This window comes from Porites lutea, chromosome 7 (genome assembly GCF_958299795.1).
Source record: "Porites lutea chromosome 7, jaPorLute2.1, whole genome shotgun sequence".
NCBI classification, from domain to species: Eukaryota; Metazoa; Cnidaria; class Anthozoa; order Scleractinia; family Poritidae; genus Porites; species Porites lutea.
This window is the reverse complement of record NC_133207.1, coordinates 33,751,867-33,767,965: the sequence shown is the minus strand read 5'-3', so window position 1 is coordinate 33,767,965 and position 16,099 is coordinate 33,751,867. Positions and strand designations below refer to the sequence as shown.

At 39.1% G+C, this 16,099-nt stretch overlaps 1 protein-coding gene across 1 annotated transcript in view; it reads right to left on the bottom strand.

Annotated features, from left to right (window-relative positions):
* Positions 1 to 457: 457 nt before the first annotated feature.
* The window catches only part of LOC140944831 (uncharacterized), a 98,830-nt gene continuing 83,188 nt past the window's right edge, over positions 458 to 16,099 (bottom strand). Inside the window, exons 16-27 of the mRNA XM_073393932.1 lie at positions 12,975 to 13,226; positions 12,131 to 12,187; positions 10,479 to 10,551; positions 6,993 to 7,149; positions 6,427 to 6,644; positions 5,792 to 5,976; positions 3,883 to 4,068; positions 3,331 to 3,545; positions 2,408 to 2,448; positions 1,077 to 1,173; positions 725 to 951; positions 458 to 639 (exon numbers count right to left, since the gene is read on the bottom strand). Coding sequence (XP_073250033.1) covers positions 458 to 639; positions 725 to 951; positions 1,077 to 1,173; positions 2,408 to 2,448; positions 3,331 to 3,545; positions 3,883 to 4,068; positions 5,792 to 5,976; positions 6,427 to 6,644; positions 6,993 to 7,149; positions 10,479 to 10,551; positions 12,131 to 12,187; positions 12,975 to 13,226 — 1,890 coding nt within the window. The remainder of the gene's footprint in view (positions 640 to 724; positions 952 to 1,076; positions 1,174 to 2,407; positions 2,449 to 3,330; positions 3,546 to 3,882; positions 4,069 to 5,791; positions 5,977 to 6,426; positions 6,645 to 6,992; positions 7,150 to 10,478; positions 10,552 to 12,130; positions 12,188 to 12,974; positions 13,227 to 16,099) is intronic.

Sequence of the window (16,099 nt, the reverse complement as noted above, 5' to 3'; positions counted from 1 at the left end):
TAATTTTAATCCATGCAATTTTAAGTATTAGCGTAAGAACTATCCTCTTTATACTGCGCTGTTCTTTTAGCCACTCTGGCCCTAATTAAGGTAATCCAAGACAGTCTGTGGATTCAGGATTTCAAGTATTGGATTCCAGATTCCTTGTCAGTGGAACTTGCAATCAGGACTTCGAATTCCTAGAGCTGAATTTACATTGTACGGATTCCAAAGCCCAGGATTCGGGATTCCAAAAGAAAAAATTTTCTGGATTCCGAAATCCGCATAACCCTACATAAGCCGAGTCATTAAAACAGGCCGTAGCTCTTCAACAGTGGATAACCATATTTATCCACTAGATGAATAACTACCTGGATAACGTCCGGGAATGGTTTTTGTAACACTTAACCAGTGACTAGTGGATTGTCCAACTTTTGAACAATCAGGACCAGAGAGCTTATCCTTGTGAAGCTGATCCTCAAAAACGCGTTTCCAGTGTATTAAATAAGCCGACGTAGATTTCAGGATCTTGATGGTTCTTTGCACAATTATTACTCCCTGTTCGCAGCTGGGTTTCGCTTTTGATGTTGCTATCCACTGACAAATTACTGGGCTGTGGATCATTTTTCGTTATGTTCACCTTTACGTTTCCACCTGCCTCTGTAAAGAAGGATATACAATTAGATTAAAAGCAATGTGCAGTAAGTCGGTCCAAGCGAATGAATGTATAATCGATCTTGCATACCTTCGTGGCACACCACTTCAACATTGTCGTCTCTTTGATCATCGTCGGACTCCTCCGCCATACTGTCAAAACACTGCACGTTGTATTCGACGTGCGATTCTTTCACAGCAGTCAGGTCTACGTATGGATTGTCCTTCTGCATTATAGTCTCCAGGGTCTCCCGAATCTGGGTGAAGGTGGGACGATTTTCAGGGTTATCCTGCCAACAGTCGTGCATCATTTTGTAACTGTAACAAAAAAAAAAAAAAAAAGTAAAAGAAATTTACCAAGTACACAAAGAATCAACTACTAGCTGTTGGTAACTGAATGGTTATTTAAGTTCAATATCTACATCATCAATGTCATGACTTACAGCTCTTTGTTGCAAGTGTCTGGCTTTTCCATTCTGTACCCATTCTTTAGCAGTCGAAATAGCTCTTTGCTTTCTATGGTAGGGTATGGCGTCCCACCTGATATGATGATTCAGGAGTCAGTATTATAGACGGCTGGATCCCAGAGATGCCAAGTATTTCCCAAGATTGTAGGGAGTTTATAAGCAAAGGCCCGCGTTTTTGAACGACGTACGTCAACAGGAATTGAGACCTTTTCCCTGGTATACCTTTCGTGACACTAACAGATTTGTATTGCTAAGTGTCTTCACACTTGCAGAGACGGTTTCCCTACATTTGGGCGAGATTACTGCCCATAAATGCAAAAAAGACCACTCCCGGTTGACCTGCGTCACTCAAAAACGCCTTTTTGTAAGACCAGTAAGGACTTTGTAAGACAAGTGGATCATACTAAGGGCTATATTATATTAAAATCCAATTAATAGAAAAACGGGCTTGCCATGCTTTCTTCAGAGAAAACTGGGCATTTGGCGATAAACACCGAATAGCCATTTTAGGAAAAACTTTTAAAAAGTCAATATTTTCCCAGCTCTCAGAGTTTGCACTTGAACCACAGGGTCTAGAGGAGATGCGTTTGTCGTTAGAACATCAAAACCCGTCGAAAACCTCTGAAAAATGGGTTATTTTGATCGCGTTACAGTTTCGTTACACATTCTACAGACCGCAAACCAAGGGATTGAGGGCTCGCAAGATCGGCTTACAGTATAAAATACGGAAAGCTTGTCCGTTTTTTACTCGGTACTTCGTGTCTCGGTCGCGCTTCGGGCGACGTGCCGTGCGCCAGCGGGGATATGGCTTGCGGTTATTGATTTTCAAAATGGCGAACAACAAAGTCGATCTGGGTCAGATAAGAAGCGAAGAAATCGTTTACAGTAGATTCATAAAGATCCCATTGGGCTAATTAGTCGTGCTAAGCGACAGGTATAGACATTTTTCAAGGTGAGACTTTAAATAAGTAATTCATTTATTCACACGAATCTCCTCTGGACCCTCTGCTTGAACTGGCACAAATACTACCTACGTATTTTTTTTTGGCAATATTGCAACAACAGGGCAGTTATCAGCAGTGTCACGCAATTCCTCCAAAAATGGTTCAAATGATTTTTGCGCGTAAACGAAAAATGATCACGTGCTGAGTAGGCCAATACTACGTTGTCTCAGTTTATTTAGTATGATAAAAATAGGCGTAAATGTTTACCACTCCGTCAATATCATATTTTTCGAGAACGCTCTTGATGTTGAAAGTCACTGTTTACTCGAATTTGTATACAGATATATTTAGCTGTTAGTGTACCTAGAGTAACTATTTCCCAGAGTACTACTCCAAAGGCCCATCTGTAAGAAATACGAGGAACGAAATTAGATTTGTCATTGAAAAGATAGGTATGTTTTTGTTAAAGGAACTGGGTGATGCCTTACGTATAGCTTACAATAATTGGGATTGACGGTGCATGCACTTAACTTGCAAAATCCTTTATGTGAATAAGTTAAGATGATTAAGTCCATCACGGGACTATCACAATACACCGGTACTGCTATAAAAACCTTTCTTCATTTCTTTTCTGGGGAAAGTCACAGCCTGAGAACCGTAAAACGGAAGCAGGACAATAAGCTGTCTATGATCGATGGATAACGAAAGCAGCAGGAAATAAAACTTGGGTTATTACGTCACGAGGTATCGACACGTTGAATTTACACTTGTACCAATGGATGCTTTTCTTAGCTTTTAGTCAATCTCAATTAATCGTCGTATTGTTAGAAACTAGAACACCTGTCTGACGGGGTTTAAAAACCCCTATAGCGCGTATACATGACCTTACATAAATGAGATTCCACCGCATTGTACACATGAGTTAAAGACTAATGGCTACGACGTCATTGGCGTTAATGCATTTGATCGCAAAGTAATGAGATCCTCCCCAAAAAGGAGTAAATATCACTACTATACTACTGTGGTTTCTTTCCGGCATGACTTTTAGCGTATGCGGAGTCGTAAACAAGCCAACTACGCGAATGCCAGCAACGTGAACGACTTCGTTAAAGTTAAAACCCATGCCGAAAAGAAACTTCTGTCAGCAGAGTATAAGCTCGCCCTATTTGATCATTTTATTCATTTGAACTTTGCGTTGAAAGTGTATATGAATTAGTTTTTTACTTTCTTCATTTACGAAGAGCGCTATATTTAGTTTACATGCATTAATTGATGAGTTATCTTACACATCGCTCTTCGTCGTGAATGTGTGGTCAAAGATAGCTTCTGTTGACATCCATTTCAAGGGCAGTTTCCTGTTTGGTTTGCCATGGTAAACTTTCTCTTCATACACGTGTCGACTCAGTCCAAAGTCTGACACTTTTGCAATCTTATTTTCTCCAATAAGTACATTTCTAGCCGCCAAATCGCGATGAACATATCCCTTTCTCGCCAGGTAGTCCTTACACAAGAAAAAAACAATTTTATGTCAGAAATTTAAACGTTGTGCAAAATCAGATGAGGTGGAACGACCGCGCGAAAGGGCCCTGAGTTTATCGTCATACTCTAGCCTATCCGAGTCACTGCAAATCAAAAAAGTTTTCAACCATTTGCAGATGGCAGAGAAAAAAACTTAGCACTTTCTCCTCGGTTAGCTTCGGTTGTTTAAAGACTCTGCGTGTAAGTCGGCCGGAAGCAAGCCATTTGTGCTACCTAGAAGGAGAAGTCTGGCGTTTTTTTCTTCATTTTGGACGTACATTTTTCTCAAAAAAGTAGCTTAAGACTGGTGGCTTGCTTACCATGCCTTGGCAGATATGCCAAGCAAACGCCATTAGATTTCCATAGGTCAAAATCTCCTCGTTGTGGTCTTCTTTTTCTTCCTGATCTTCCATTTTCAAGCTTTTGGTTTCCCCGCTAGTTTTCATCCTGTTTGTCATATCATCCGGTGTAATGAATGTGACGGAACCTCCATGCTCTTTGTTTGACTTTTGGAAGGCCAGGAAGACGTAAAGAATTAGGATACGAACGTATTCGGCACTTCATGTTATCTCACATATTAGTAAAATCCAGCTAGTGGTCTATTATCAATGCTGCGTTCTGATTGGTTGAGCTACTACTAGGCTATACGTTATAGCCTACTTGTAGCGAAAAGCGCACGATTTTTGGCGACAAAAAAGGATTAAAGTCTAGCTTTAAATAGCCAAAAATTCTCTTATTCTCAATATTTTTGACCAACTAGTTGGATTTTACTAAAATAATTATTCCTCTCGCCCTCATGGCCTCTGAGTCAATAGCCCATGAGGCCGAAGGCCCATTCGGGCTCGAGGAATAATTGTTAAATGCACGTTGTTTACACTCCAATATTTTGCCAATAAAACAAGCATTGTTTTCAATATGTTTTGGGACAACTGTATTACTCATGTAAGAGAATTTTTTTTTTAAATGGGAGGGGGGGGGGGGGGAGGGGGAAAGGGGGCAAAAAAGGTGTTGTTCATAAGAGCCTTGAAAGCTTGGATGTTACCGTTTTGAGAAGAACAAAATTTCTTTTGGCATCGTAATCCCATATCCATACTACTAGGCTCAAACTTTGATCAAGGCTAAAACTTTGCAAAGACGATAACACTTTTAAGAACGCAATGCGAAAAAATCTGATTGAATAATTTCTTAACAAATAGCATTATATATCTTAGGCTGTTTAGATAATTTTAAAATTACAATTATTCACCTGCCTAATAGAGATTAGCTTATAGCGGAGCTCTCGCGCGCGAAGCGCGCAGCGGAGCACAATGGGTAAGAAAATGTGATAATCTACCCATCCGAGAAAATTTGGTAATCACGTGACCGTACGCCCGACCGTCCGTCCGCACCACAGGCATACCAATGTTAAATAACTCAATCAACAGGTATGGCAACTCAAGTGCAACTCGAGGTTATTTTGGCGGGAAATCGCATAGCCACCTGCGTCTTGCAAAGCGGAGGCAACTAAAGAGTCAATAAAGACGAAACCGGAAAGCGGAAATTGTTTCTGTATTCGTGTTTTCCAAAGTTTTAAGCTTCGATTAATTGTTATGTTCACAAATTTGGAATATGGAACAAGAGAAAGACAGAGAAAAAGAAAAAAAGCGGCAGGCCAGCGAAACTCAAAGAGAAAAAGGGGGACAGAGATCTAGAGCGAGAGATAAAAAGCAAAGGAGGCATTTTTTTGTTGGAAGAACAACATGAAAATTTTGTAGCGGAGGGTGACAATGCTAGCGGCACAGTAGCGGCCACCAATGCAAGGAGAAAATGAGCAGAGTGAAAAAAAAAAGTGAACGGGAACACTTACGAAATTTCCTCCATAAAAAAGTTTCTGGAAGTTTCACGTTGTAGTCGTGCAAAACAACGGCAAAGAAATGTACAAAAAAAGTGTGCTGCACGTGGAAAGTTGCTTTTTTGCTAATTAGACCTATTGTTGTTTTTTCACCGTTCTCCGACGTTGCCTTCGCCGCTTGGCGTTACACGATTTTATATTTTGTTTGAACAAACTATAAATATTATCGAGAGCTTCGCTTTTAGCCCTGGCTAAATCTATATATTAAATATTTTAGTTCTGATGTCATTTATATTTGGTTTTAAGAGAGTTATTAAATATGTTTGTCTGTACTTCTGAAAAGACCTGATTAGGGATGGAATATAAGTATGTATGTAAGTATTTAAGGGAATAAATACCGTTTTCCTATGTTTTCTGAGGTAGTGTAGGAGATCACCGTACGGGGCATATTCCACTAACAAAAACATAGGTTCCTCGAGAGTGCAGCAGCCGACCATGCTAACAATATTCTTGTGTGACCCCACCGCCTTCATCAACTGAATTTCGTCGAGAAAGTCTTGCCGTACACTTTCATCTGGCATATCTAATGGCAAAGAGAAAATAATGGATGTCTTTCTCTGGATCGGTTCTGGTTCGATTTTATCGGTGAGGCTTTTAGCTAGACAGTATGGAGCCTGGGGAAAGTATTAACCGCGCAGGATAAAAGCTCATTCAGCAGAGCGCTTGACTGCAGAGCGGGAGATTGCGGGCTCGATTCCAGGGGTCGGACCAATACTCTGAGTCTTAAAGTAACTGAAAAATGAAGGTACTGCCTTTTCCTACAATTGGCTAGACCTTCGGGTGACCCGGATGACCATGTAAAATGGCGGTCCCGTCTCCAGCAAGAGACGTAAAAATGGTGTCCTTAACTAGTAATTTTGTGCTAAATACATTGACACTCAAGCTGAAGTTATTCAGCTTATACCTTTACAAAGGATTGTCAGAAACTATTCAGTGTATATTATTTACAACACCAGGAACAATTGATACTCACTGTGAAGCACTTTTACCGCAACTACGTATGTTTCACTTCCACTGACAGTTTTAGTAGTTTTCTTCCACGGCTTCAAACAAAACTTCTGGGGCAAAGAGCTGGTGGGTTTGATTAGAGTTCCCTTGTACACCTTACCAAAGGCTCCCTCTCCAATCTCAGATTCAAGCGTAACAAGGTCACCATCTACCTCCCAATGATCAATAATAAAGCCGTTTTTCCTGCAAAAAAGAGAGATAAGAGTTTACTGTTGCAATTGTTTGAAAACGTTATAAATATCTTGTTTGTTGAGTCATTATACAAAACAAAAACTATGAAGAATTCTGAGTCTAAAGAGGTCCATCAAGAAATGCGGAGCTGGTTTAAGAAAAAAAAAGTTTTTCTCATATTTATATTAAAAAACTCAGTCACCAGTTAACTGTTGCTTAGTTACAAGCCTTTTTTGCAAGTATTACCCAATAAAACGGTTTTTTTTAACAATCTTGAATTTCTTAATTTTATCGTCCTTCGATTTTCCCCAAAATATTTCCTCACGTCTAATTTTATTATGAAGACAAAATATTGTTTACCCTAGAATTAGACCTTTCTTCTTTGAAATCTTCTGTCTTCTCCAGCGACACCAAATAAAGATCATGCAAATAACGGCCGCGAGCAGAAAACCAATCACTAGTCCAGCAATTACACCAGGCGTAAAACTACCCAGGCTGCCAAGGGCCCCTTCTGCTTCTGGTAATAAAACAACACAGATTATCGATATTGTGAGGGAAGATATTAATCATCATGGATAATATGTATGAAGGGTTTAGTTTTATCGTTTGTCTCACGACTGTCACTTTGATATTGGTCGTGACGCGACCGCACACTGCAGGTCCTCATCAGGCGATAAAGTCGATTTACTGAGTCGAACTATTTGTACCAACGTGGCTGTCAGTGATTGGTGTATCACAAACCTCGCTCATGGTTGGTGCGTTTCGATCCAAAGTAGTGTTGGCATAGTGAGAGGAAAAAACTGATCCCTCAGCGGTCCGCTGTGGTAGTGGTCGGATGTTATGTCGTCTGATTGTAGGCATCCACGCTTTAGGAATCTCAATTCCACTGTGCCTGTTGATATTGTTAAGGTGAAGTCTTATGTGTCACTCTCTGAGAAAGTGTTCCAGAGACCAAAAGTTGTGGTCAACTGATTTGGCTGAAACATGGCACAGAAGTTGGGTGTGATGAGATATTTCAAAGGCCACTTTGGCTCAGTTCTGGGAATGTTAGTTTTGGAGTTTCGGGGGAGGGGGGTCTCTTTTTTTGCCTTCTGAACACCAGCCTTCAAGAGGGCATTTTAAAAGTGCCATATAAACCCATTGGTAAATTGCACTGCCAAATGAATTTCACCACGGGCTCTACTGTAATAGAGCTTTCATTTTATGCATGTAACTTGCATAACGAATCCGGATGTTTCCCTGACATTTGGAAAGAGTCGCTTGTTACACCACTGTATAAAACTTCGGCCGTTTCCGAACACGCCAATAACACCGGGTATCATCGGCTCTGGGACGAAGTTAAGTTTATTGACCGAGACCCTCACTGGCACCTTCGTAGAGTTAGGAGGTTATCCACATAAGACTTCACCCTAACAATCAACAGGGGAGTGGAATTAAGATTCCTGAAGCGTGGATGCCTACAATCAGACAACATGACAACCGACTTCTACCACAGCGGACCGTTGAGGGATCAGTTTCTTCTTCTCACAATGCCAACAATGCTTTGGATCGAAACGCACTCCTTGACCATGAGCGAGGTTTGCGATACACCAATCACTAACAGCCAACGTGGTGCAAATAGTTCGAGTCGGTAAATAGGACCTGCGGTGTGAGGTCGAAACGTCGCTATCAATATTAAAGTGACAATCGAGAGACAAACGATAAAACTAAACCTTTTGGTATCAATAATGTTGGAGTTTACGACGCCATGACGTTATATTTACCTCGTGTAGACAAGGGACTCAATTTATAATGGTCGATTAATATTCGGTCATAGGTAACTAGGCAAAGCTACAATAAAGGTACATAATACTAGTCTTAGAAAGCACCAAGCCAAGTGCCAAGGTTGAGCTTACGTATCGTTTAAAGTTCGGGAAAGGGCTAATGGGCCAATTATGAAAGACATTCTTTAGTATGCACTGACTTTTTCAGAGTTTGGTACGTAATGGAGAGCTTAGCCTGGGTGCGATACTAGTTGTGAAATTCTTTCTTCTAGTCATAACACTTTCAAGAACAGAAAAAATAAATAAATTCAGTAGGACTGGGGCAAACGCCATACTTTCCATGAGCCTTATATTTTACAGTTTGATTCAACTTATTAATGCGATTGAATTGAATTTAGCTAAACTCTAAAAATACTTATCTCATAATTTACATCCTAAAGATCTGGTTTTTGGTTTTTAATTTTATCTTGAATTTTGCCATGTGTTCAGCCAGCTTTAGTTGGGTGAACGGATCCACGATCAAGTTAGTGTCACGTGAAAAATCTTCGAGAAATAATTTATCTGTCTATTGCTCATTCATAACATTCAAAACACTAATAGCTATCGTGAGATTACAGATCGTGAGATTTAGATTTAGAAACAGTTCAGGTGGGCTACTCGCCTTTCTTGAATAAAACTGAATTGTGTTATTCGGTATTTTCATATTTATAACTTGTCATTCAGGCATTTTTGAAGTGCCGCTTTTTTGCCCATAACTCATGTCCTGAATACCGCTTAATGAAGTTTGATGGGTTTGTTTACACTTTCTATATATACTCGCTGAAAAAAATATGAGAGCTCTCCCTTTGTCCGATTTACGAGCCAAGTTTCGCTTTTTCAAAACAAGATTGAAGCTGTTGTAGCGTTTATGATTTGTAGTGTATTACTGAACTAAGCCATCCCACGTTTCTCAGTGAATTCACTGCACAACACTTGAACACGAAACGCAAAGTTTGTGCGTGTTAGATAAAGAATTACAGTTATTAGTAGCGAAAAAGGTTGTTATTTGCATTCCTATGTCTGCCCTCACAGAAAATAACCACCTAACGGTAAAATTTTCTATCAGATAGTGTGAGGTGTAAATGTAAAGGCTACACTTAAGTGTTCGTCCGGGCCCGAAAAGAAAACACATCTTATTAATAAGCTTACGGGAACTCAAAGTCGTCCATAATAACGTTTCAAGGTTATGACGTTCGTTCAGCACAAATACGAAAACAACTAAACTGGGAAGAGCTTGCCTCAAGTCGTCAAAGGCACTTAAGTCTATTAATGTATGGTACAGTGAATGGAAATGTACCTAGTTACTTAAGCGATCTTTCTCGAATGTCTGTGAGAACAACCCTTATAAGTCTATGCTAAGAAATACGGAATATAATGTTGTACTGGACCACGTTCCAAAAACAGAATATTATAAAGGGTCTTTCTCATACAGAGGAGGAATGCTGTGGAATTCATTACCAAATGACATAAAAGCGCCCGAATCTAAAGCTAACTTTAAAAGAAAACTGGCTAGTAGGCAGGCAAACTGTTGACTACATTTTACTATATTTTATTATTTGTACATATTTTTAGTGTAGTTGTACAGTATTTACTTCTGTTTCTATACGGCTTTCATGCAAAGAAGTTATGTAACTTATGAAATTACCGTATTCAAATAAAAGTGAATCAATCAATCAATCAATCACATACTGACCCTAGAAATCGTAACAAGTAAACTGCTGCTACTGAAGAGACCCATAATTTCGCAAATTAAATTGATGTGGATTCGATCATGTCTACGTAGTTTGGAAGAATTCTATCACTTTGATTGGACTTGATGCATAGTGTGTTTGAAGGATATTTTTTCTTAGTCATTTAACCTCTCCCTCTTAAAGTAAATTGATGCCGAATACAGTTAAATAGGGATTTGAAAATGCCTTTGGGGTGGCTTAAAGCTTGTTTGCTCAAATTTGATTGTTTTTATTATATATATACAAACGGAAGTTTCGCTTTTAGCCCTAGCTCAATCTATATACTAATTATACGCAACCGTCAAATTGCTTACTTGGTTCTGTTCGAACAATTGAAATCTTAGCAGTAGTTCCCGTTACGGCAGACGCTTCATAAACAGGAGTGACCTGGGAAGGAAAAAGGCTATGCCATGGTCAAGATTCTGAATACATCCATTTTAAAAATAACACTGTAGTAGTCAAATATGTAATAATTGCAGTTTAGCTCACCAACGGCTTATTTACATTTACCATTTAACATAAATTTCCGGATCACCTGGAAGATTCTGAAGCAGGCTATCGCCTACAACCCCTCTTCCAAACGATGTAATTTATGCCTATGGGAGAAATATTTTATAATCTGTAAGCCCCATCTAGCCGCTCTTAACAAGCGCAACAAGCTTGTATCTTCCTATAGACAGACACGCTAGCAAATTTCTGTTGAAAAATTTCAAATCCTCATCTGTTGCATAATAGAACCCATAGAAACAGCGTTGTATCCGTAGTAACCACATTTTAAATTTCAGTTATAATCAGCGTGTATACTGTTGGTTTCTACCATTAGGCTATTTTATCTGAAGAGTACTGCACCATCGTGTAGTATGAAACGATATAGTAATAAAATGCCTAGTAAAATCTTCAGTTGATGAAACATTGTACTTCTGGTACCATTTAGGTCTGTCACTCAATGCTCAAGACTTATTAACTTGCTGGATAAACAAATAAATGGAGGAACGAACAGGGTAAACATTAGTTTAACAAAGGCAACAGTGAAAAATTAGTAAATTCCCAGCTGCCTCTTACCCAGAAGGGATGGATATCCGCCTACTCTGAAGCATTTATTAAGGCATTATCATTAATTATTATTCATTCAAAATATTTCCCCGATTCTGATTGGCTAAAAGCACACGTTTAATTCACCATAACCAGTTACTGATGACCAAATTTGGAAGAATTTTGACTTTAACGAGGAAATGACGTCAAAAATGCAGCGTTTCCGCAGGTTAAGGCACCGTTAACCGAGAAGAGCTGGGGACGAGGTTGAGTTGTTTTGGTTGTGAACTTGAAAAAATGGCGGACATTTCACTCGTTTCAAGAGTAAGAACTAGGCGAAAAAATATCTAAAAACATGGCAAGAACAGCAAGAAGACAACTCGGAGGGCGACATCTGCTATTTGGAGAATATTTGCGGAGCTGGACAAACCTAAACGTGCACTATCGAAGATGAACTGAACATCGATAGATCGATGGAGGTAAGCATGTTTTAGCCATGTTTTTTAACTAGGACTTATTTTGAATGAATAATAAAACAGTTATTGAATTCGGCTTTCGTATCATATGAAGAATTATGGAGATCTCGGAGGGTGTTGTCCGCCTCGGCCTACGGCCTCGACGGATAACACCCTCCTCGATCTCCATAATTCTTCATAAGATACTCAGCCTCATTCATTAACTGTTAATTATATAATGATAACAATAATAAAAACAGTTATTTTATTCTTATTATTAAAATTATTATTATTATTATTATTATTATTATTATTATCAACATCATTATATTAATACTTAATATAGCCAACAAATTGCACCTGTAAAAGTTCCGCCATTATTATAACGACATTTAAGAAAATTTGTCAGTTCGCAGTGCAGAGATGCAAATACTCAGACTTACAAACCACCCTTCGTGCACAAACAAGACCTCACTCACCTGAAATTTGACCCTCTCATTCAAGTGAATTCCATCTTTAACGACACTAGTTTCTGTCTGTAAAAAAATGTATACACACCAAATAATATTGCAACGAAAACTGTTAGAAAAAGTGCATTTATTTTGCTTCTTTTTTGTTATTGGTCAAAATTAAATTCAGGCCAAAAATTCCAACATGATTCTTTGTTTCCTTTGTCTCTTAACCTGAATCATGCACGTTCTGAGATGCAGAAGACTAGGAACTGACTGGCAATCAACCTTCTCCTATTTCTGCCAAAATAGCTGAGTTACCGCGTCTTCCGCCGTCCCATATTCTGTCCATTTGTGTGCAACTGGCAGTTAGCAATTGTACCGCTATCGGCAACTTCTTCCAAATTTCATCACTACAAGCTAGTTACGAAGATTAGCTGGGCCATTTAAAGCAATCAGAAACGCAACTTCGTTCCCAGGGCTTTCTCCTACCCGTCCCTACCGGATAGAAGAGAGAACCTGAGAACGAGGTTGTCAGAGACGGAGTGATAATTTGAATGAATAGTGTAAGAAAAAAATTAAACTTAAAAATTAAATAGGTCCGTATAGGTTCGTTTGGTCCGTATAGCAAGTCAATTTGTGGTCCTTAAGTTAAGGACCACAAATTGACCAATCGAATGGCGAAAACAGACTTAGTCTTATAATAATGCCAGGTAACAATAAGTGACGTCGGCTAAGAAGAGTGTACAAAAGTTAAATCCGGCTTAAATTGGCCGTGCATGTAAATTGAGTATAATCGTTTTATTCAAAATTTCGTTGCAGTTACTGCCCTAGTATGTGCGCATACTGACAGTAGCAACAAAAAGTAACTCACCGTTGTGTTTTCGAGGTAGGGGCCACTAGCTCTTCGTTCTCTCTGTCCCTTCCTTTTCTTGGAAGTACTGTATACATAATAGCTGACATTACTTTGTGTAAAAAGTGGTTTCTTCCATCTAACTATCGTTCTGAATGAGGTGGAATAACTGGGAACTAGTTCCTCGTTCTTCAGTCCAACAACCTTTAACAGCTCCGCCCTAGGTGCTAGGGTAAATGGTATTATATTAGAGTTCGAAGATCGATGAATTAGCTATAGGGACCTTAATTTGACACACCGTTTCAACTTACGTGTAGGGTAGGCGAACATTTGCCTCGTACTCTATTTAAGGAGACCATGATTTCCCCATTTGTTCTACCCGGTATTCCAAGGGGCGGGAATCTTGTGTGCCTTAACATAAAACTAAAGAATCCTATATGTAATAATGAAAATTACGATGTCTCCGTTGATATGTACTGACAGCTGACCTTTAACTTCTAAATTAGGCTCACTGTCTGAAGCTCCGGTTGCACAAAACTCAGAAATCGATGATTTCTTACGGTTCTTATTGTCTAACCTGGTGCAGTTTCCATTAATTCATTTTCTATCTTCTGTATATTTTTGTTTTTATACATCGGTGTAACCTGAAAGACAACACAAGTTTCCATCAAAATAAACAGGGTCTTAATAATAGGGAGTCAATATACTTTTAATTTAATTCAATTTAATTTAATTTCATAATTCCTTTGTCTTTTTTAAGATAAGATAAAGGTTAAGGTGCGTCTCAGAGAATCGCTACGGTAAATTGCATGGCCATGAGCGGTGGTGATGGTAGTGATGGAGGGATAAATAGAAATTGGGTAGTGGCGGTGGTGGTGGGTAGCGATGGTCGTGTATGGAAAACGAAGGTGGTGGCAGTCGTGGTAGCACAACAGAAATGTGGTCATGTTGGTGGTGGTGGTGGTGGTGGTGAAACAAAAATATAAATGTGGTGGCGGTATTGGTTGTAAAACAATTTAAACAACTTTGTGATAGTGGCGCTGGTGGTAAAACAATTAATATGTGATTGTCGTGTTGTTTTCGGTGGTAAAAACAAGAAAAATGTAGTAGTGCAGACATTGTTGTAAAAGGAAGGAAACTGAGGCATGTAACAAGAAATTTTGCTTGATGCTAGAAAGAGAGTAGTTTGCCTTCACAATACACCTTGTTCCAAGATGGCGACAATTTTTTTGTTCTTTGATAGTTATGTTAATTGGCCGTCGATGCCTCGATCGCATCTTCAGAATTCAAAAGAATTTCTAGGTAGAATCGAGGCATCCAGGGCTAATTTACATGAATATAAAAGAATTGTAAAGCCGTGGCAATTTTGGAATAAGGTGTATACACAATACACAAATACACAATTTGTGCGCCAAGAATCAGTGAACAGGAACAAAAGCAGTTTGTCGGACAATGAAAGTGGCAGGTCAAAAAAGGTACTTACATAATTGCGGGTGTCAGTAAAACGCAGCGGTTGACACTAACCCTAAATAACCCTATCCTAATCCTAAACCTAACCCTGAATAACCCTAACCCTAAACAACCCTAACCTAACCTTAACCCTAAAACCCCCTTTTTTAAAAAAATAAAAGATAAACCCCGACCCCTCGTTTTACTGACACCCCATAATTACGTTACGATGAAGTCATAGGCGAGTTAGTGCTTATTCTTTTGACAAAATGAGTCAGCCGATGAATAGTTTTAGTCAATTAAAGAAAAGCGACTTTTTAAACATTAAGCTATGAAAAAATTGCGTAAAAACTATTCTTAAGAAAAATTAAAGTTCTTACGCAATTTATTTTTTATAGCTAAAAGCTTTTACTCAAGCAATAAAAAACCAAGCCATCCATTGACCCGGCAATAATTAGAAAGTTGCCCAACGAGTCTAACCAATCTAGTCTCAAGTGCCCTGGGGACGAGGTTGCGAGTTTAACAACCTAAAAGCATGCACACAAGTCTTTTTATCTTGATGAGCTCTTTCGCGTATTATTCATGAGAGCAAAAACTATGGCATCATAAATTAATCACATTAATGAATTTCTGCCCTTCTTAATTAGATTCCTACCCAATGAACGAATTTTTTCCTACTATGCTACTCGCAGAACTTGTGTCTAAATGATGTTGGCCTCGCTTGGCTTTGATGAGATCTAATCAAGAGACTATAAAGGGGAGAGAGAGGACATCCCCCATATACACCCTATTCCATAGGTAATTCGTCTCGAGTTATTTTTAGAATCGGGATAAAGTTACCTCGCGCGAGGCGTGGATGTTTCGTGGAGGTTTCGCATGACCAAACGCCGTGCAAAACATGTCAGCCGAGAGGCAATGAAAGCGTAAAAGGATCGAGAGCATTCCTGAATATTGAAGCGAAATGAGTCGGCGCTCACCTGGGAAAAAGGAATCGCTGGACTCTTTGACAACCCGTGAAATCAGTTTAACTCGAAGTTGTCGTAACCTCACTGCTTTAATAAAATGAGAAATTTCGCCGGTCTATTGAAACCGGTCTTTTGTACGATTTAGGGAGTTTAAGATCTAACGACGCGGACGACAACTAGAACGTCAAAAAACCAATATAGGTTTAATTAGCAAAACAACAACTTCGCACGTGCAACACACTTTTTTTTTCATTTCTTTCCCGTTTTTGCACGACTACGACGTGAAAATGCCTAATTTCGCGTTTTATGGAGGACGTAAATAAGCAACGACGAAATTTTATTTCTCTTTCTATGCTTGAATATGGTCCCTTAAAATTCACCTTTAGGAGGGTTCGCCTACAATTGACAAAGTAAGTGGGTAGGAATAATCGCTATAAAGACTGAAAAAAATAAACATCAAACCAGAAATTGCTCTCTTCAAAATGTAAATTATAAATGATCCTGAGAGAATATTCAGGGTGTTAAGGATTTCCCTGCTCTACTGTTAGCTCTATACAAGAGAGGAAGGGCGATTCTTTTTTAATTTCGGTTTCGCTGACACAGCTTTCGCAGAAATCTCGCTGTAGTCGTTTTTGTCGACAAAAGGAATAGCAAAATCGCTCTCCGCGTCTTCCCCCATTTTGTTCTGCGTCATTTCGTGAAGGACGCGTGGCTCTCAGCGTGGGTCATCCA